At 38.2% G+C, this 21,461-nt stretch overlaps 1 protein-coding gene across 4 annotated transcripts in view; it reads left to right on the top strand.

Annotated features, from left to right (window-relative positions):
• The first annotated feature begins 3,024 nt into the window (after nucleotides 1-3,024).
• The window catches only part of LOC137934665 (midasin), a 60,898-nt gene continuing 42,461 nt past the window's right edge, over nucleotides 3,025-21,461 (top strand). For all 4 annotated transcript variants that reach the window (XM_068779125.1, XM_068779122.1, XM_068779124.1 and 1 more), the window contains exons 1-17: nucleotides 3,025-3,228; nucleotides 3,322-3,632; nucleotides 4,367-4,451; nucleotides 5,556-5,830; nucleotides 5,948-6,139; nucleotides 6,235-6,404; nucleotides 7,708-7,817; nucleotides 7,915-8,034; nucleotides 15,130-15,208; nucleotides 15,358-15,480; nucleotides 15,906-16,005; nucleotides 16,135-16,231; nucleotides 16,327-16,461; nucleotides 16,544-16,606; nucleotides 16,750-16,929; nucleotides 17,021-17,146; nucleotides 17,539-19,305. In XM_068779125.1, the coding sequence (XP_068635226.1) occupies nucleotides 3,124-3,228; nucleotides 3,322-3,632; nucleotides 4,367-4,451; nucleotides 5,556-5,830; nucleotides 5,948-6,139; nucleotides 6,235-6,404; nucleotides 7,708-7,817; nucleotides 7,915-8,034; nucleotides 15,130-15,208; nucleotides 15,358-15,480; nucleotides 15,906-16,005; nucleotides 16,135-16,231; nucleotides 16,327-16,461; nucleotides 16,544-16,606; nucleotides 16,750-16,929; nucleotides 17,021-17,146; nucleotides 17,539-19,305 (4,038 nt within the window). In that variant the 5' untranslated portion in view covers nucleotides 3,025-3,123. The remainder of the gene's footprint in view (nucleotides 3,229-3,321; nucleotides 3,633-4,366; nucleotides 4,452-5,555; nucleotides 5,831-5,947; nucleotides 6,140-6,234; nucleotides 6,405-7,707; nucleotides 7,818-7,914; nucleotides 8,035-15,129; nucleotides 15,209-15,357; nucleotides 15,481-15,905; nucleotides 16,006-16,134; nucleotides 16,232-16,326; nucleotides 16,462-16,543; nucleotides 16,607-16,749; nucleotides 16,930-17,020; nucleotides 17,147-17,538; nucleotides 19,306-21,461) is intronic.

The following is a 21,461-nucleotide window of genomic DNA, read 5'->3' as shown; positions in this document are numbered from 1 at the left end:
TGTTCAAAATGAGAGAGCTCAATCTCTCCATCCGTGGCCACAGACAAAGAAAAGAGTCATACCTTCCTCTCCCTTGGTCATGGCCTGTGTTCCAACCATAAACTCAACTAATTAACCCCCTTCACTTATAAAATGAAATATTTTGTAACTTGTAGATAATCGCAATCCAGCTGATTGGTTATGATTTGTAGTTGCTAAATGTGTTGATTTGCTCTTTTCAATCATAGTTTTGTTAGCTGGTTGATGCAATGTATGTTGACATGAGCTGTTGTAGAGGAGGAATTATTCTGTAAAATCAAGAGGAATAAAGTCATTCAGAAAATCAAAGCTGAAATCAGATACGAGAAATCAGAGGAAATCCGATTGTAATTCTATGTATAAATAAGAATGTTGTAAATGTACGAAAGATGAAATAAAATGAAAAGAAAGTTTTTTTTTGGTGAAAACTTACACGGTATCAAAGCGAGAATAGCCAGAGGTCGTTTGGTGATGACGTAGGGAGAAAAATTCCCGTCTCCTTTCCTCTCGGGAACCGATTTTTGGAAGCTCCTGCTGTGGGGAGTTGTTGTCTTCTCCGAAAGTGGGAGACAAAAAGTGCCTTTCGACGCAGAAGTGTTCGAGTAAGTGTAGTAAACCAATTCATGCATTGTTCGAGTGAAAATAATATGAATGTTGTGAGTCAAATTATTCGATACCTAAAGTCCTCCCATGGGAAAAATGACTCGTGTTCTCAATAAACCATCACCTTCTCAATAAACCATCACCTAAGGGTTGAAGGTTATACAAATGGTAATTGAGTAATAAAATATTTAGGATAAAAGATCCACCTCAGACTATTTTACATGTTAGAGGGAACTTAGTCACATGGAGAAGTAAGAAGCATAAGGCGGTAACGTTATCAAATGTAGAAATTGAGTTTCGTGGGATGACTAAGGGTTTTTTTGAGTTTCTCTGGCTTCAAAGATTATTAACTGAAATTGGTTTTGGCCCAAGTTGTGAGATGGACTTATTAAGCGATAATAAGACGACTATTGATATTTTGCATAATCCGGTTCAATATGATCGGAATAAACATGTGAAAGTAGATATTATTAAACAAAACCTTGAGGCCAAGATAATTCGATTTTTGTTTATTAAATATGAAGTCTAGTTAGCAAACATACTTACAAAAACAGTATACAACAAAAATTTCTACAACTTATTTGATAAGTTGGGTATTAGAGATCTATATGCACAGGGATTGTTGACATTAGCTGTTCTAGGAGGAGGAATTTTTCAGTAAAATCAAGAGGAAAAAGTCCTCCAAAAAATCAGATTTGAAATCCAATTAAAAAAATCAGATGAGATCCGAGAAATCAATATAAATTCTGTTGTAATCAGATGAGTAATTTTGCTGCATCACCTTTTCCCGATCATTGCAAAACCTAATATATAAAAACTAAAAGAGTTTGCAGTCCTTAAAAGTTACAGAGAGTTTTTTGAATTATCTATGTTTACATTTTTGCATTTTCATTCCATTTTAGATGTAAATTTTTTTCTTAAATCAAAACTTTGAGTTTTCACTTTCTGATTCTCTCATAAACAAGAAAATAAAAGCAAAATAGATCACAAAAAAGTGAAAATTTTAGAGTTTATGTATGGAAAAAAATAAAAACAATAACTAATGTAAGTAAAGAAAATTTATTCACACACCATAAACGAACACAAAAGTTTTGTTGTCCAAGTTTGGGAAATTCCACTAGTTCAACCCTAATTGTTTGGAATTTGATAAGGAAGGGATTTTTAACTGATCCTTACATGTTTTAAATATGGATATGCATGCTTGAAATATGTTAAATATGCAAATGCCCTATGGATCAAAACCTTTTAAAGCGAACAACAAATGCTCATTAAATTCTCAAGTAAACGTGCGGTGGGATATTTACCGGAGTCAAACAAGCCATTATTTTGCCCATGTACAAAAAACTGACCTAACAATGACAGATGATTTGTAAAGTGATTTATCCGTTAATCATGCGTAACGGGTTATGTTTTTGTAAGAAATGATTTATGGATTGGGAGTGAAAGCTCAGTTAAAAATCCCCTGCCTCCCCCTTTTCCCGATCATTGCACAACCTAATATATAAAAACTAATAGAGTTTGCAGTCTCTAAAAGTTACAAAGACTATTGAAATTATCTTTCTCTACATTTGTGTATTTCCATTCCATTTTAGATGTACATTTTTTTTCTTAAATCAAAACTTTGAGTTTTCACTTTCCGATTCTCTCGTAAACAAGAAGATAAAGGCAAAATAGACCACAAAAAAATAAAAATTTTAGATTTTATGTGTGGAAAAAATAAAAAACAATAAAAAATATAAGTAAAGAAAATTTATTCATACACCACAAACGAACACAAATGTTTCGTTGTCCAAGTTTGGGAAATTCTACTAGTTCAACCCTAAAGGTTTGGAATTTGATAATAAAGAGATTTCTAATTGATCATAAAATATTTTAAATATGGATATGTATGTTTGAAACATGTTAAAGATACAAATATCCTATAAATCTAAACCTTTTAAAGCGAACAACAAATACTCATTAAATTATAAGTGAACGTGCGGTGAGATATACACCCGAGTCAAACAAGAAATTATTTTGCCCATTTACAAAACGCTGATTTAATAATCACAGATGATTTATAAAATAATTTATCGGTCAATAATGTGTAATAGCCTCTACAGCAATAAATTACGGAAAAAGGCCCCCAACTTGAGACTCGGAGCTGTAAGTAGTATCCATAATCTATATCCACTAGTTCGTCAGAGTTTTTCCTTCGTACCGGCTCTTCCCAAGTTTCGCGCGTCCTTGAAGCCTGACTTCCAAATCTCCCGCCGTGTTGGAACTGGAGCAGCAAGAGTCAGACCGGTTGCATCTCGAAAGGATAAATAATGGGGTCAGGACCGGACCGGGCTATAAAGACCTATGCCGTCAGGCGAGTGAAGTTCATCGGCACTGCTATATATCGTTTAAACCCCTAAAACCCTTCGTGTCGACGCGCCATCTTCCTTTTCCTCCTTCGAACTCGTTCCCGTGTTTTTGAAGGGTTTTTGCTCGCAGCTCGTCTTTTCTAGTTCAGAGAAAATGTCTCTAGACGGGAGTTTCACGTGCAAATCTGCGCTTGAGAGATTCCTCTCTCGTTGCCCCAGGCTTGAACAGAATCCCATATTTCAGTCTCTTCTTCAGAGGGTCCGAAAACAAATTGAGTTTGTTTTAAGTATATTACTTCCTCTAGCCTTATTTCGTTATCGAATTCATTTGTTTCAATTCTGTTTTCTCCAGGCCGACGATTTGACGGAAGAGGATTTTGTGAATTATCTCGCCGAGCCGTTTCTTCACCCGGCTTATACGATACCTTTGTTTGGCTGCTTTCGCCCTCTTGGACGAAAAATTGTCGAGAAGTCTGTGGATTTACTTCGACGTGTTCCTGATTTGAAGTCGAACTCGGTTGATGAGGATGGCTCGGCAGAGGTTGGCGAAGACGAAGTTCGCGTAGTGGAGTTCTATCGAAGGAGTGGAAGGGCTTTGAAGCTTCATGAAATTGTATCATTAGCTTTGTGTAGGGCTCTCGATTTGGCGCCCTTCTTATTGCGGTGAGTTTCTGAACTCCAGATTGAAAAGTCTGAAAATGAGATGTCGTGTTGTTGTCGTTCTGGCAATTGAATGACGTATGGATGTTACAATGGATGCTAATTCTGAACCATATGTAAACCTAGAATTTAATCTTCCGGGCAACTGAGTTTTATCAGTCTTAGTCTATACTGGTTCAAGTCGAGTTAACTCATGAGAATGTTGTTTCCGACTCTGTTGTTAGGATGTTCTATCTATTTTTGAAGTAGCGACTTGAGGGAAACATCACTTATCTTTTTTAGTCAAACTACTTCGGGGGATTGCTTTTGACTCTACGATACCTACCTGCATGTGAGACTTATTCCAGTCGAATTATGGTAGTTTTTTATCCATGCTGGTTCAAATCCAGATGGCAAGTTCGCCAATTCATGAGGATGATATTTCCAATCTCTATTTGAGTCATATTGCTTTGTAGGATTGCTTTCCACTATACAATATCTACCTGAATGGAGACTTATTGAATTCAGATGTTACTTGATGTTTCTCTACTAAATCATGTTACTCTAGATTTTGATTTCCCTAAAAGTTACAATATTCTGGTCCAACTTGTTTTTGCTTTTAAACCTCTTAAATTTTTACTGCTCGTGTAATTGTCTTCCACCTGTTTGGTTATTTCCTATCGTAGCTTGTGCAGTTGACATATCTAATATGCGATTCATTTATTAAGTGGATAATTTATCCTGCTCACTTGTCACAGGTCTGTATTAAGTTATTTCAGTTTTGCTCCTAGTCCTTTCCAACGCATTCTAACAATGTCTGCATCTTCTTGTCCTCGAGAGAAGGTTAGTCTCAATAGTTCTTAACCTTTATATCTTGGTTGAGATTGTCTGATATAAATCTATCATGTTTGCTTGTTTATTTTTAAATTTCTATCTCACGAACATTGTCTTTGGCAATAGTTTGCACTTTAATAGAGACAGAAATGGGACATTGAATGGGAGAAGGAAATGTTAATCACGATAAAAATTTAGGAAAAGTAAAACTTACAAATGTATGGTGAACATCTGAAAACACCTTGTTATTCCTACCCTGAGGACAAGTTTACTTGAATTCTTATACATTTGGAGATTTTTTACATATGTGCTTATAAACGAGCAGGTCAAGCGATAAGGTGGCTGATTGGACAAAGTTGTCATTCCCTATCGTCTGCCTCATGAGGTGTTGACAAAATTTGAAGTTTTATGGCATTAGATGTTGCCTAACCCTGGTTGATGTTAAGCCCAATTTAATTGGGTTCAATTGGACTACGTCAAATTGGGTACTGACGAGACTGAACAACTAACATTTTTAAAATATGTCAAATATGATCTAGGGACAATTAAAAAAAGAAAGAAAGTGTGGTTTCAATTTCGCATTGCTTGTCAGGGAAATGAGATTTCTACACGGATAAAGAGTTTTTGGTGACTTGATCAGCTTGGTTAGATCATGCTCACATTGAATACTAGAATAACATAGAGGTAATGTGTGTCTGTCTAATTTATATTGCTATTATGTCTTGTGCTACTTAGGTTTATTAATGTTTTTGGATGGGCTAATTTATGTTTTTAGCAAATTAGAATTTTTAAGTAATTTTATTTTAAACTATAGTAATTTATTTTTAAGAACAATATTAATTGTTAGAAAATATATATTGAAAAAGTAAGATTGCTAGTGATGCATTAGTGTCATCAGATTCAATAAGGTTGCTTGTTAATGAATTAGTGTCATCAAATTCAATCAAATTATTAGACTTGCGAATTATAATATATTGGTAATATTCTCATCTTGTTTATAGGAATTTTTCCTTTTATTTTTCTTGAACTAAATTATCATTGTTGTTCTTTTACTAAATCTTTATAATTTTTAAGATTGTGCAGTCAGAGTTTCTTTTTGCATTGTGTCTCCAGGAGATGATCCATTTATTAGATGCTGTTCGTGTATCGTTCCGTTTCCTTCAAATGGAGCCGAAGGTGTTTTCGGAAATCTGGAATTGGTCATGTTTCTTGGACTTGGTGCATCTATCTCCAAATATTGATTTAGGTGGCAATTCAGTGCTATTGAAATTTTTTTTGGATATAAAATGGTGTGCAGTGCAGATACTATCTGTTGCTCTAAAAATGAGTGACAGGGCCATTTCTAGTTTTGGTTTTGAACCAGAAACAGCTCTTATTTGCTGCACCCGGTTAGTTTTTTTTTACTTTTTTTTTTTTTCTCTCCTTTGCCACCTTCTTCTTTGAACAATTTTAGAACTTGAACTTGCAGTTGCAATAGTAGGTGTCATTCTTTTTTATGTTCACAGGTGGGAAGATTTCTGTCAAGATGTGGCAGTAGAAAAGGCTAGTGTATATCTTGATTTCACTGAACATGAAATCAAAGTGTTTCCTGATGGACTAGATTATGATATGGTTTCTTTTGAAGAAAAGCCTTTGCTGGTCGATTCCTTACATTCTCAAGAGACTCGGTCACCAAAGGTCTCCAAGAAGGTCACATGGTATTTGCTCTCATATCTGTCTCTATTGAATAATTTGAGTGTCTCAGTACATATTTCTCTGTCTAAACTTAGTATATGTGTTTATATTTTTGAAGTGACACAAAACCTGAGAAGTGTCAGTTTGTTATTACTTCTTCCCTGAAAAAAAGCTTTGAGATTGTCTGTTTGGCTTTGAGTCAAAAATGGTCTATACTTCTGCATGGACCTAGTGGTTCTGGGAAGACATCACTCATCAACAAATTGGCTGAAGCTAGTGGAAACCGAGGTATTTTATTTTTACATTTTCATGTCGTTGATGTTTTTTCCTTGTTCGCATCTTAAGCAATTGGATTTTGTTTTTTGAGAGAAAATGCGATTTAATTAAGACAAAAGGCAACCACAAAAAACAAACATCAAGAAGGGAAATCTCTGACAATGAGAGATTGAAGGGATCATCCTTTGTTAAAGAATCAGCTAAACTATTAGCTGATCAAGGAATTAAACTCCATTTACAAACAAAAAGACGAGCTAAATCTTGAATCTGATAGAAACAATGCCAATGCTGCTAGGGTGAAGATTTCGTGTTATCACACCTACTAATCACACTTACAGAATCTCCCTCAATATGAAGGTGGCCTTGAAATTTATCATGAAAAATGCGAAGGCCTTGCCTAATAGAAAGAAAGCTCAGCTGAAGAAGATACCAATAGGCCCTGAAAAGGAGTCCATCAATGTGGTTGGAAGAGTATCTAAAGACTCCATCAACACCTGAAGGCCCAGATTTCCCAAAGGTGAACCATTAAAATTTAATTTTATAAGATGAGAACCAAGAGGAGACCATTTATCCATCTTAGGGAGAGAAACCGAATGATGTAAAGCTACCTGAGCCCAACTGTTCCTCAACATCATTTAAGTCTCGTCGGAAATGATGACTCCAGTCAATATTCCTGAAACTACCATTTTTAAGTATATCCGATACCTTAGCATACTGATTTTGAGCAAGAAGGAACAACCGGTACTTAACTTTAAGAGGCGTATCAAGAAGCCAATGATCAGTCCAAAAACAAATGAGGAACCACAGCCAACATGAAACTGAATATGAGATACAAATAAAGAATTCTTTTTATGAATATGTCTCCATAATGGAGAGATGACCAAGATTGTCTAGTCTGCTCCTCACTAGAGCATCTTTCTTCCAAGATCAAGGTGTTAAGGCATGGAAGAAAGTAAGTGACAATGTAGGTGATTCAAAAATAAATCTAGATAGAATTTATTTCTATATCCTTAATTTTTTTTTCTATTGTTTCATTTGTTGCTTTGCTGTGATGGTGGAGTGGGTTTCAACTCCTCATGATCAGCTGGGCCTCAGGGAGGAACCTCCTCCTGCTCTTCATGTACTTTGATGATATCTTTGACGTATGCAGTCTATTTATTATCTTTTTAATTTAATTCTTTGTACATCTGTCATAAAAGAAAAGAATGACTCGATGATATTCAATGCCATATTTTTTGTGGGGACTTCTCAAACTCCACAATTATGTGGCAGGATTAGTAATTGTTTAAGATTCTCACTTTTTTTTTTTTTACAGTTCTTTTCCTGTACATGGATGAACAGATGGATACCAAAGCACTGATAGGAAATTATATTTGTGGTGAGCAACCTGGTGAGTTCAGGTGGCAGCCTGGCTCTCTTACACAGGTTTGTTCTTTGCACAGGATAACTTTGCTTGATCAAATATCTTATGCCCATTTTATGTTTTTCAGACATTGGAACTTTTATCTAAACTTCTTGACAGGCACTTCTAAATGGATTTTGGGTTGTGATTGAAGACATAGACAAAGCACCACCTGATTTACATTCTCTCTTGTTACCGCTTCTTGAAGGTGCCGGCTCATATGTGACCGGGCATGGGGAGGTAACGTTCTTAGTACTTTACCTGTCCTTTTCTGAATTGAGAATGAAGTTGCCTTTTGTTACCTTAATAATTTCGTTGTAGGTGTAAAAAGTAAGAAATTGGAGAAGAAAGAGAGAGAAACAGAAACTAGAGCGAAGAGAGAAGGAAGAGTGTGTGAATGCAGCTCTTGTTGAAGGAGATTTTTGAGCCCTTCTCTTTATTAACTTAAGTGAAATCTGTTACAAGATCGCGATAGTACTCCTCATAACCTCTTCCCTGTAATTTAATAAATCCAACTCTAGATCTCACCAAACTTGGACCATAGGTTCCTAACACGAAACATAACATCTAGTTTTTTTTTTTTTTTTTGATGAAAAACATAACCTCTATTTATCTCCAGATATGTATACCAGAAAAAGGAAATAACCAGAATACCATTAAATAGATTTGAATATTCCCCCTCAAGATAGTGCGTATATATCCAGAAGCCCCAACTTGTTATAAAAAAACCCTAAACTCTTTATTGTCCCAGGATTTAGTGAACTTATTAGCAGACCTAATATAAGGTGTAGCTATTGCTCTACTCATCACAACATTACTTATGAAATGACAATCAACCTCTACATGTTTTGTTCGTTCATGAAACATAGGTTTGCTAGTAATGAAGATTGCTTTACTCATCACAACATTACGTATGAAATGACAATCAACCTCTACATGTTTTGTTCGTTCATGAAACATAGGTTTGCTAGTAATGAAGATTACAACGCGATTATCAAGTGTATAGTCATGGGTTTTGTAGTATGAAAACTCGACTATTGTAGTATTGATTTAATCCAATAAGTTCATTAACAGAATGAACCATTGGTGTGTACTAAGTATCTATGCTTGAGTGGACCGCTGCATTTTGTTTTTTATTCTTCCAACTCACAAGTTTCCACCAACATAAACACAATATTCAGTAGTGGATTATCAGAATGGCAAAGATGCCATATTAGAGAGATGGAGAGAGGAGAGCGGAGAAAGGAGAGAAGCAACGAGGAATTTCGAAGCTTGGAATGGAGGGGGGAGACAGATTGCTAATGATCCTTGCGGAGAAATAAGAGAACCAACTCGACTGGAAAATCCTTTGATTCTCGGTGCGAGTGGAAGTCGAAGATCCTTGGATGAACTTGGGCTTGTTGATGAAGATCCTCAGGTTGGGGAGGTGCTATTGGGATGGCAAAGGGTCGAGCGGCGAGCAACCTGAAGAAGGCGAGTACGTGATCTGTGAGGACTTGATGAGTCTGCAACCACCTTTTAGGTTAGAGCAACTTCTTTCTCCATCTCTCGATCCTCTAACCGCTTCGGTCAGGTGGTTTGTATTTCCTCTATCATTGGGAACAAGCGATCCTTCATTTTTTTTTTTTGAAATGGTGATAATATTAATTCAAGAAAGAAAAAGAAACATTAAGGGAGGCCTTCCTTCTTTTTTGGAGGAAAAATGTGTAAATATTTATTCAAGAAGAGAAGAATACAACCTAGCACGATGGGCCGTCTTCCACAACAAGGTGTTGGAGGGAAGAACCTCGTTTTCCTTGAAAATCTGCCAGTGATTTGCAGATTTGGGGGTATGGATTCATGTACAATTTAGATTGGAAGTTATATTACAAATTTCAAAATAGATATCCCAATGCCGCTAGGAGGGTCAAATTTTCTTGGCGCACCAATCGATGACGATCTTGAAGTCTTCTTTGATGATGAGGAGCCCAAAGAGTGGGTCCTAGAAGACTAAAAGGCCTTGAAGCAGCCTAGTGAGTTCTGTGGTAGTGGAGTAAGTGATACCAAGAGGGCCCGTAAAGGAGTATAGGAGACGACTATTTTCATCATGAATAACCCCGCCGAACCCCGCAAGACCAGGGCAGCCAAATGCACTTCCATCCATCAAAGTTCATCTTGAAGTGATCAGAGTGTGTGTGTGTGTGTGGGGCATAGTCTTGATGGGGGGGGGGGGGCTAGAAGGCCCTGCAAGCGTGGCGATCAGGTGCCAGTTCCCTCTACAATCAGTGCTATTGAGGTGAATAAAATCCTTCTTTGTTAGAAGCCAGGAGGAGACATGTCCAACAATGTTTTCCACAAGTACGTCCAGAGGGGGTTTCAAATTGGAATCTTCATTCCTTTCATTTCCAGAGTGCCCAGGGGATGCGGCCCACACAACTTGATATGAGCATCTTTCCAAGCTTCGGGAGCCAGGAGTTTGTGATGGTGAGGATCATGGATGACAAGCTTTGGGGAATGCAGATTTGGATCCAGATTCTGTTGAGGAGGCTGGCCTAGACGGCATGAGCGAATTGACAGTAGAGAAGGACATCCGAGGGGATGTGGGGGAGTAGACATCTGAGCAATCACCTTCCAGTTGGTGTGGAGGGGCACAAGAGGTGCCAAAATTCCTTTCTAGAGTGTATCCAGGTAGAAATGAGACCCGTATGGCAGTACAAGAAACCTCAATAGTAGCTGAGTGAGGTGTAGGGTTTTTGGTCCAACCCTTTGTTGGACCTCCATTCCCTTGTTGCTTGTGAAGCCTTTATTATCCAGTTTGATTCTATCATTCTCTCTCAGCCTTTGGAAAGGATCTCCAAGGAACTGTGGATTGGAGCATTGTCTTCCACCTCTTGGTGTTTATGTACAAGGGAACCAAAGAATGCAAAATCACCCAATGCTGGGATCGGACGGTCATGGGAAGGGTCTATATTCCAGAGGCATCTAACTATGGCTTCGGTTGGGAGATCAAACATCCTTTGGTTTTTTTCTCCTCCTTCTGCCAATTCCCTTGTCCACCCTCAAAATACCCCCTTCCCCCCATTACTGAACTCCCGTCCTAGACACCCAACCACAAATGCTCCGCTTCTACACCTCTCGACCCCTAGTATAAAATCCCCCACCACTCACCAACCACTTGATCAACCATCAATTGGGCCACCCACCATCTTAATACCAGGAGTGAATTGCTCTCTCTCCCTCATCGTATCCACACGTCAACCAACTACTGACATCTACCCTACTATCTCTTGGGTAACCAATACTGTTCAGCTCACTTATCGTCGTACCCACTCTTACCTGAATAACCATAATTGGCTCATTGACTTTTGCAACCACAAGGATATGGAGCTTGCTCTGGGCATCCCAATCAACCCTGACTGGCCAGTCAACAAAATCTGCAGCCGAACACCTTTTTATCCCAAGCTTCTCCTTGGACATCCTTGGTCTCGAACTTTTGCAAATGGAAGTTTTTCTTCAGATTGCAGACCACTTTGGTCGGTTCGTGATGTTGCATGATGACACTGCTTGAATGGCCTTACTCAACATGGTGAGTCTCTTCCTCATTTCCTCCCATTCCTCACTCATCAAAATCACCATTGGCTCCCATGTCTTCTGGCTTTGAATCTGCTTCTTGGGTTCTGACCTAGGTGTTTTTCCGGCGGCCTAAGTTACCTCAGTGGAGGACCAGCACCATTCTCACTTGTTTTGTCCATTGTGTAGTGACCATCCCCCTTCACCTCTGAATTTAACCAATCAGAACCTTCCTATCTGGGTTTGTCAAACCAAAGCACGTCTCTTCAAATTCAAATGGCCCACCTATCCTTTGGCAAATGCCTAGACTGTCGAACTTGATCCCATATTAATGACTTTGGCTCCCTACCTAAACACTTCCTCTGCCAACCGTACTGCCCATTGTGGTTTTTTTGAAAATCACTTGGCATTCCACCATTCTGACTACGTCCTGATTCTGATGCATGGGAAGGAGCCCCCAACTAACATCATTAATCCCAATGCCAGTTTTTGTGCTGACCAAGATTATGGGTCAACTGTCCCCAAAAGTCATCACCGACTCATCCAACAGTGCATTTCTTGACACTGTTAGAAACAACCAATCCCCTCTGAAAATATCCAGCAACTGATATACCCTTTCTAGCCTCACCAAGCACTTGTTTTCCCAAAACCCCCAAACTAATCCAGAAATGTCCATCCCCTCATCCCCTTCCGACACAGTTCCTTAGTCCAACACAGTACGCCTAGTCCGCACTTACCTCCCCATTTCACTAACCCGGAATTTGATATCGAATCCAGTACCCACGTGCTGGCTCCTTCTAGGTTGAACTGGGGCTTTAGTAGAGCGCCATAAAACTTCCCTTCTCCTTCTAGAGTAATCACTTATTAGTGACGAGGTAGGATCCTTGCTCTCACCCGGAAAGGCGGTTTCAACCAGGCGAATCCAGCAACCCGCCTACTCAATACCCTACGGATCCGGAGACAGGGAGGCTTATTTTGCCATTGCTTGACGAAAACTCACAGGCTTTCATTGCTGCACTTCAATCTGAGCAGCACATATAGGACGAAGATACCTAGAATCAGATGATGAGGCTTGTGGAGATTATGGGTGTCATTTACCAAGGGCCCCTTCTTGGGGTCAATCGCAACTTTGGAGTCAACAAACGGTCTGATCAATGATCATTCTTTCTTGGAATCCTTGGGGAATTGGTTCTGCTCAGAAGAGATCCTCTGTCCGAGACTTAATTTTGTACAGTAAAGCGTTAGCTGGTCCCATGTTCCCTGCTTAGCTAACTTCTTAGCTGGTAGCCTTGCTAAGCAAGGGGCCTCCCTCCAATCTCTAGTTGTTACGGGAGGTCCCCTCTAGCTTGTTGTTTTCTTTGTTGCCTTTAATAAATTATCACTTTTATCAAAAAATAAATAAATTCTGTAGTGGATTTTCTATCCAATTTGATCCTGCATATTCTGCATTTGCGTAGTCCTCAATCTTTAAGTAACCATGGGGTTCATGCAATAAGCCTTTCCTTGGTGCTCCTTTTAAATGTTGTAAAATCCTTTGAATTGCCTCCAAATGATTCTTATGGGACATAGCATAAATTGGCTGACCATACTAATTGCAAATGATATATCTGGTTGTGTTGTGATAGGATAAATAATATGGTGTTGTCCTTGAGTTTTGCATTGTCATTTTCATGGAGATTATGGTCGACCTCCATAGGAGTTTCTACAGGTTTTGCCCTAGTAGCCCATAGTCTTGTATCATATTCGTTGAGTTAACACTATTCCTGTTTCAATTTTGTCAACTTCAATGCCCAGAAAATACCTTAGTGACCCTAAGTCTTTAGTTTGAAAATATTTAGCAAGATACACTTTCACCTCTTTAAATCCTTGTTGGTATTACCTGAGAGTACTATCATCCACATAGGCAAGTAGCACCACAATTCCAGTATGTCTTTTCAAAAGAAATAAGGAATGATCACAATGACTTCTAGAAAACCCAGTACCATAACTACCTACCTACAATTGTCGAAGCATGCTTTGGGACTTTGTTTAAGACCATAAATGGCCTTATTTAACTTACATATTAAGATCATACATGGCCTTATTCAACTTACATACCTTCTCAATCTCCACCTAAGCAACATACTCAGGAGTTTGCTTGAGATACACTTCCTCATCTAGGTTACCATATAATAATACATTTTCAATGTCCAATTAAAGTAATGGCCAACCTTGCATCACTGCCACTAAAACAAGAACCTAAACAAAGGATAACCATGCTACAACGGAGAAAGTTTTAAACGCACCCACACCATAAATTTGGGTATAGCCACAAGACAAGTTTTACACCTTTAAATAGATCCTTCTACATCATATATACCCAATGACAGCCCCCAATGTACGGACACTTTACGGACAACAACTTGAAGATGTAGATCACTTACCTTAGTTGCCTTAGAGGAAGAAGGTTAATGTTTTTTTTTTAGAAATAGAAGGTTTAGAGTGTTATGCAATCCCAAATGTTAAACGGGAGAAACCTGTTCAGAATTCATTCCCTTTGCTTGGTGGGGTTCCCTTGTCAATTATCTTTCTCATCTAGGAAGCAAAATTCATAGTGCGGGTAAGGTAATACTGAATGCACTCCTCAGGTTCCTTGTTTTCTCTTAGTAACTTTTAAAGTGTATACCTTCTCCTCCTTTGAGATAATATCCAAGATGAAGGAGGTGTATCCGAGATTGAAAACTCTATGCAATTTGTCCTCATTCATTCTGCCAGAAGTTTTCTGATTCCTCTTGTTCGGGTGCATGCTCTCTGTTGGTTTCTCTTGTTCACCATTCCCATCAACTTCTAGCATGCTTCTGGTATCCCAATTTGCATTTTCTTCACTGGATCAATGTGAGACCATCGTTGCCGGAAATTTTGTCGTTGGAATTGTCGCCTTTCTGGTCTTGTAAGTCTCTTTGCTTTGCTATCTTCTTGTTGTTCTACTTTCTGGTTGTCATTGCTCTATCATCACCCCATACCTAAAGTCACAATTAAACTCTGAAAAGTTGAAGAGAGGAGAGAAGGGAGAGAGAAAGGAGAGAATTGAGAGAAGTTCAAAATTAGAGCTCGTCAGGGGTCGTGCTCGACCCCCTCTCTATTTAATTAAGTGGGTCTTCATAAATTACAAAAAATGCCCTTAAACAAGATGCCTTATCTCCTTATATCTCCCATTCTCTATGTCCTATGTACATGAAACTTGAACCATAGACATAATTCAACATGAGGAACAAGATTACATAGAATAATAAATCTACCGATCAATTGAAATGACCAAAATACCCCTGGACTGGTTTTTCAACTAAATAAAACTTACAAGCATGAATTATAACTGTGAAACAGTAGGTTACTGAGAAATAGTTTCGTCTGAAAAATAGTATTTTTGGGGTGGAACATTGTTGGTAAAGGAGCTGTATTCCTGCTTTAGTATAATTACCATTATTCTTGTTGTCAGCCTTGTAATTTTGGTACTGATCAATTTAAGATTTTAAAAACATTAAGAAAATTGACCCCTTTATAGAACTTGGCTGATTGTTTTCTTTCTGCTTTCCAACTTGTGCTTGTTTAATCTTTTATTGTCAATTTTTTTCTTTTTCTCATCCTCTTCTCTGACTCATTTGCTCTCAGTGTTCCATGGTTCAGTTCAATGTTAATGCAACCGAAGGATTCTATAAGCTATTTACTTATTTATTTACTTCTATGTATTTAATTTAAGTTCCCTCCCAAGTATTGTATGCCCGACTGAAACAGCTGGAGTTTTTCCAGGCAATCCAAGTGGCCGAGAGCTTTCGGTTGTTTGCTACTGCATCAACTTCAAAGCATGATATCTATCATTATCCAGAAGGTATTTATGGGCTTATTCATGTTTCCTCCTGAAGCGGTCAACCAATGGCCAAAAGCCTCGCTGACAAAATAAGTCTAGATCTTCTTGATGGTCATCAATTTATTCTTATTATGTGGTCACCCTGAGCTTTTATTTCTTTTGATGTTTAGGTAAAATACTCTTGGGGTCACAGTGGAGAAAAGTAAGAGTGGAGAGCCCAACTGATGAAGATTTGTTGGATATTATAAAAACATGTTTTGCAGACTTGGAGCTGGTATCTCAGAAGCTCATAGGTACTACTTAGTTAGCTTTTTCATTTTGTTGCTCTTAGAAAATGAGAGTAGGGGTATTTTTGGTATTTCTACTTATGTGATAGCTGCTTCTAGTTGTCAGATAGCAATATAGGAAATTAGTCCATAAGTTTGGTCTATATTCTCTTCATTTTATGCCTTTATATGTGGTGTATTATGTGTTCTTGTGCTCATGTAGATTTTAGCCATTTTGTCCCTTCTTAACTTAAGTGATATAAATTAGGTTAGGGGCAAATTCTCCCCCTAATTAGAGCAGCCTCTAGGTTGATTTTCTTCTCCTGTTTTCTCCTTTCGTTCTTATCTTTTCTCTCTTCTCCCTTGCATCTAATCTCAATCTTTACATTACAGTTATATTTTTATTTTGCTTTTGTGGAGCTTTCACTTATGATGACCCATTTGCTTGGTAGATACCTATAAAAGGATCAACTTTATGGCTTTGTGCCAGCTGGGACCTTTACAGGTTGACATGTCTGACTCCTTTGCTGTTCTCAGCAGGTTCTCGTTGAGGTAATATTTTTGCTGTAGTTGGGTCTGCTTCTTCTTCTTATTATTGTTATGCAGATGACAAACAATGTCTTTCAGTAAGACACCAGCATACGTTCTGTTATCCTTACTGTTTGTGGATTTTGTTGGCAGGGATCTCATAAAATGGTGCAGGAGAATTACAGGTTCAGGTTATAGGTTTTCTGGGCACTCTTTATTACCTTCACATTGTAAAAGTATTTATCTAGAGGTGAACATCTGATTGTTTAAATGGTTCAGCCTGTTCCCCTGTTCTTTCTATTCCTTTCTTTTCTTTGTGGACTAATTAGTGAGCCTTCATTTCAGGCTGTGGACATTTTTGCGGCTTCCACTGCTTCTTTTGATCACCGGCTGTCTCTTATGAAAGAAATTGCAAAAATATGGGGTCTGCCAGCAATGGAAACTGAAAATTTGTACTCAGTCAATAAACCTACCATTCAGGTTTTGGTTGTGCCTCAATGGTGTCTTTCTTTTTTTATTTTTTGTTTTTAGCATATACTTCATATCTGTACCTAAATTGCAGAGCTTGCGATTCGATTTACAAGTTGGACGTGTCACAATGAAGTATGTGCAAGCAGCTGAAAGTGTATGCCATTACAATTTACTTTTTTACTTAATATTTACTTTTAGTCTATACCATGTGATATTCGTGTCTTCTATTGCATAAAATGTCTCTAGCTTACTGTTTGCTTGCTAGATTTATAACATGTGGCATTCTTTCCTTATCAGTGCTGCCATGTCCAGTCAAAGGAGTTTGTTGAAATCTGCAGTTCGGTACAAAATCTTGAGCGTATAGCATGTTCCATTAAGTTTAATGAGCCAGTTCTACTTGTCGGGGAAACTGGTACTGGTAAAACTACACTTGTACAAAGTCTGGCTGCAAGACTCGGGCAACATCTTACAGTCGTGGTATGGTTTTATACTGGATTTTTTTTTACTTCCACGTGGCTTGATACCAAATGCTGCTTGACTTTACATTATTTTTTTTATGTTCTTGCAGAACTTGAGCCAGCAGACCGATGCGGCTAACTTGTTGGGTGGTTTTATGCCCACTGATGCACGGTTTATATGCATCACACTTTATGAAGAATTTAAGGACCTCTTTTGTAGGTCCTACTCTAAGAAGGTAAAATATCATGGGAAAGACAGTACCACTTCCTCCTTTCTTTCTTGCTTTTTTTTTCCTTTTTCTTCTTTCTTTCTTTTTTTGGTACTAGTGAACTTAAGCAGTGGCTTAAGCTTTGGCTCAGTGGTTACATTGGGTTTTAAGTGTGAGGCCATGAGTTCAAATCTCCCTTCAAACTCTCTTTGTTGAGAGATTGCCCTGATAGCCTTTGTATCTATTTCTTTTCTTAATAAAATTCCCATTTTCATAAAAAAAAAAGTCTCACCAGGGGTAAGGGGGTGTGATTGTGTGTAATTAACATTTTATATATTGAACTTAAGCACATTATAATCAGTTGATTTCTGTTCTGTTATGTCACCTGATTAACTTTTATTTACTAATTGTAATTTTAGGTAAATGAGACTATTCTCGGTAAGGTTGCAAAATATTTGAGTGGGAGGAAGTGGAAAGAGCTATTACTTCAATTTCAGGCTGTTTTCAATCTGCATAAGAAGAAAGTTCAGGAATGGCATGAATCTGGACGTGGAATCAAGAGAAAGAGGCCTCTAGGAGATGAGATCCTGAACCGTTGGGAGGCTTTTGCTGCACGTGTTGATGCAGCACTAAATCAGATACGTGGCTCTGTGGTTCCATTTTCTTTTGTTGAGGGCGCTCTGGTAACTGCTATAAGAAATGGTCAATGGATTTTACTTGATGAAATAAATTTGGCTCCACCAGAGACCTTGCAGAGAATTGTTGGACTTCTAGGGGAGGGGGGTACTCTTTGCTTGTCAGAAAAGGGTGAAGTGGATAATATTATCCGTCATCCTAATTTTCGTTTATTTGCTTGCATGAATCCTGCTACAGATGCTGGGAAGAAAGATTTGCCACATTCTATAAGAAGCAGATTTTCGGAATACTTTGTAGATGATGTTCTGAGTGATGAAGATTTGACTCTCTTTGTTGGTTGCTACATGGATACAGTTCATGGCAAGAGAACTGTTGTGGACAGCATTGTAAGATTCTACAAGAAAGCCAAGGTGGAGTCAGAGAAGAAGCTGCAGGATGGAGCTTATCAGAAACCACAGTTCAGTCTAAGGTCTCTTGCTCGTGCTTTGGCTTATCTAAGGAAGGCAAAAAGCAGTTTTGGTTTTGATAAAGCTCTCTATGATGGGTTTTGTATGTTCTTTCTTACATCATTAGATGGTCCCAGTGCCAAATTGATGAGCAAGTGGATCATAGATGATTTGTTAGGTGGGAAAAAGCCCCAGGATGTTCGCTTTGATTACTACATTGATAAGGAATATGCTGATGTTTTTCCAAAGAATTATGTTTTAACAAAGAGCATTGAGAAACACCTGACAAACCTTGCACGCGCAGTTTTCATTAAAAGATATCCTGTTCTTTTACAAGGTCCCACTTCTAGTGGGAAGACAAGTCTTGTCCATTATCTTGCTGCAGTTACAGGCCATGAATTTGTTCGAATAAATAATCATGAACACACAGACCTGCAGGAATATTTTGGTACATACATTCCAGATTCTCAGGGGAAGCTCAAATTTCAAGAAGGTGCATTGGTTAAAGCTGTTCGCAATGGCCATTGGATTGTTTTAGATGAGCTTAATTTAGCTCCATCAGATGTGCTGGAGGCTTTGAACAGACTATTAGATGACAACAGAGAGCTTTTTGTTCCTGAGCTTTTAGAGACTATTCCAGCTCACCCAAATTTTATGCTTTTTGCCACTCAAAATCCTCCAACTTTATATGCTGGACGAAAAGTGCTCTCCCGAGCTTTTAGAAACAGATTTTTGGAAATTCATGTTGATGAAATTCCAGAAGATGAATTGGTTGCAATATTGGAAGGGAGATGCCAAATACCTAGAAGCCGTGCAGTGAAAATGGTTGGGGTTATGAAAGACTTGCATTTGCACCGGCAGAGTAGTAAAGTCTTTGCTGGAAAACATGGCTTCATGACCCCACGGGATCTATTTCGGTGGGCTGATCGTTGTAGGAAGTTTGAATCCTTCACTGAGGAAGATTTGGTGAGGGATGGTTACTACCTTCTGGCTGAGAGGTTGCGAGATGAAAGTGAGAAGAATGTTGTCAGAGAAATTCTGCAAAAGCATGTTTTTCAGAAAAAATCTAGAGCTATGCCAGACAGAGATGAGCTATATACACCGGTCTGTTTTATCTCTTTTTCCCTATGCTCTTATTTTTTACAGCTTACATAGCCTCCTTCTATCCATATATAACTGTTCTCTCTTATTTCTGGTAATTCCCTGCACGATCTGAAATGAAAATGCTCTGCACAAATATTCTATGGAGATTAGTATGAGCATGTCCTTTGTTTTTAATCTCTCTTGTCTTATATTCTTTTCTTTCTTTCTTTCCTATTGCTATTTAATTTCCTACAATGTACTTATTGATTATCTATATTGTGAATATGCTTTCTTGTTTCTAGCATCTTCCTGTTCTATTTCTGAAATCATAATTGAAGTGCATATTCATATCTCTTACTGCTTATGTCCTTTGTTCACTTTTTCTATGCAAGTTGTTTCCTCATTCACTTACTATTTGTATGTATGCAACTATAGTTTCTATTTACTAGATATGTGTTTTGTGGCTAATTGATGTGCATTCAGATTTAATGTAGTTTAGAAGTATGAACATATCTTTTGTTGTTTATGTCCACCTTGAAATTATTTAACTTCGTTGCTAATATAATAACTTCCCAGTTTATCTGTTTGCAGCTGTACTTTCCTGTTCCTTGTATGTTAAAGATTCTGGTGTCATTTGCTGTGTTATTGTATAAAATGGGAACTCAATGTTCTAGGTTCTAATTTTGTTTTTTTACTTCCCAATTTTGTGAAGGGCATTTTCCTTCTATATAACTCATATGTTACGTAATTAAAAAGAAAAAGTGTTGAAATATTTCTTCTTCACTGTTTTCTTCTCTTCTGCTTTCCCTCATCTTGCTCCTTTCTCTTGGAAATAGCCAGTTGTGGTCCCTTTTGGGGTATCAGGTAATCTTATTCAAAAGCTTTCTGTTGTTGCTGTCTCCTGAGGAGCAGGAAATATGCTTAACTATGAATTTCTGAAGGAAAATCTTGCTATGTTGGTGTTGTCATTCAGAAGACGCATCATCCCTCTCTTTTGTTTTAGTAGTTTTTCACATCTCAATGTTAGTTGGAATTAATCCCACCTTTATAAGTGTAAGACAATTTTGTTGGTACATAAGGTTGAACGATAGGCTTTTGAAGTGACTAGTCATTTTTGGATACAACTGGGTTCAATCTGAACACCCAACCAGCTGCCCACTTCAGGTGGGCATGAGAATTGGCTTTTGTAATATACTTCTAGGATGATTTGCTGTACTCTGTCCACCTTTCGTACCCAATCAAGGATGGTTTCAGCTCGGTTATGATGATGGCAGCTTGGGTTGTAAGGGGCCTTTAGGGGCAAGGGCACTTTCCATGACTCTGGTGGGGCCTGCAGGATGGTTGTGATTCAAATGAAGCAGAGGCAAACGGGTGACATACAGGAATCAGATTATTTAAGCACAATTTTGTGGGCCTCTGTTGGTGGAAGGTGATTCTGCTCTAGTTGTTGGATGGTGAAGTGAAGTTCCCCACCCCTTGGAGGTTGTGCCATATTTTTTATTAGATATCTGACTTAAGTTCTGACTGGTGGTTGCTAGGATAAAAATTCCTAGTCTCTGCTTTGGGCCTTCCATCCGACTGACTTAGGCCAAATTTTATCCTACGTTGTGCTCTATGTTGTTGTAACCTAAGCTTGCTCTGCATTATCAATAAATCCTGCTCACCAATTTCAAAAAGACTTGGTACAGTGTTCCACTTTGTCATTGTGACTTGATGGAAACAGAACTTCCCCCTCTCCTTTAGGGGTTCCTCTTATACCCAAATCATTTTGCGCTACTGTGTGTCGGTGATTCTGCCATCATTACCAATTGGGTATTAGGAAGAAAAGTTATTTATTGTTGTCTTCAAATTCACAATGAAGAAATGTCTGTGCTGCAATTAGACCATCTCTTGGAGGCACATGCTGTGTAGTTTAAGTTACCTTGCTAATTTTTTGACCAGTAGTAGTAGAGTCTTGATTCAACACCTCTCGACCCCTGAGCTAACTCTTTGAAACCAACTTAATCGTGATTTTCATGATATCATTTACAGTGAAGCCATTCATTGGAAGCAGCAGGCCAGATTCCACCGGCTGATCGATGGAGATGGAAACACCAAAATTTTCCATTCCCATCTCCTCGAGTAGAAGGAGAGCTAATTGTATCACCTCTCTAAATAGTAGGGATCCAATGATTACA

Source organism: Aristolochia californica, unplaced genomic scaffold, assembly GCF_029961685.1.
Source record: "Aristolochia californica isolate CCGP_79_NKW_82.1479 unplaced genomic scaffold, dmAriCali1.0.hap1 SCAF_6, whole genome shotgun sequence".
In the NCBI taxonomy this organism is placed as follows: domain Eukaryota; kingdom Viridiplantae; phylum Streptophyta; class Magnoliopsida; order Piperales; family Aristolochiaceae; genus Aristolochia; species Aristolochia californica.
Note: the sequence above shows the minus strand (reverse complement) of the source record. Positions and strands in the feature narration are given on the sequence as shown.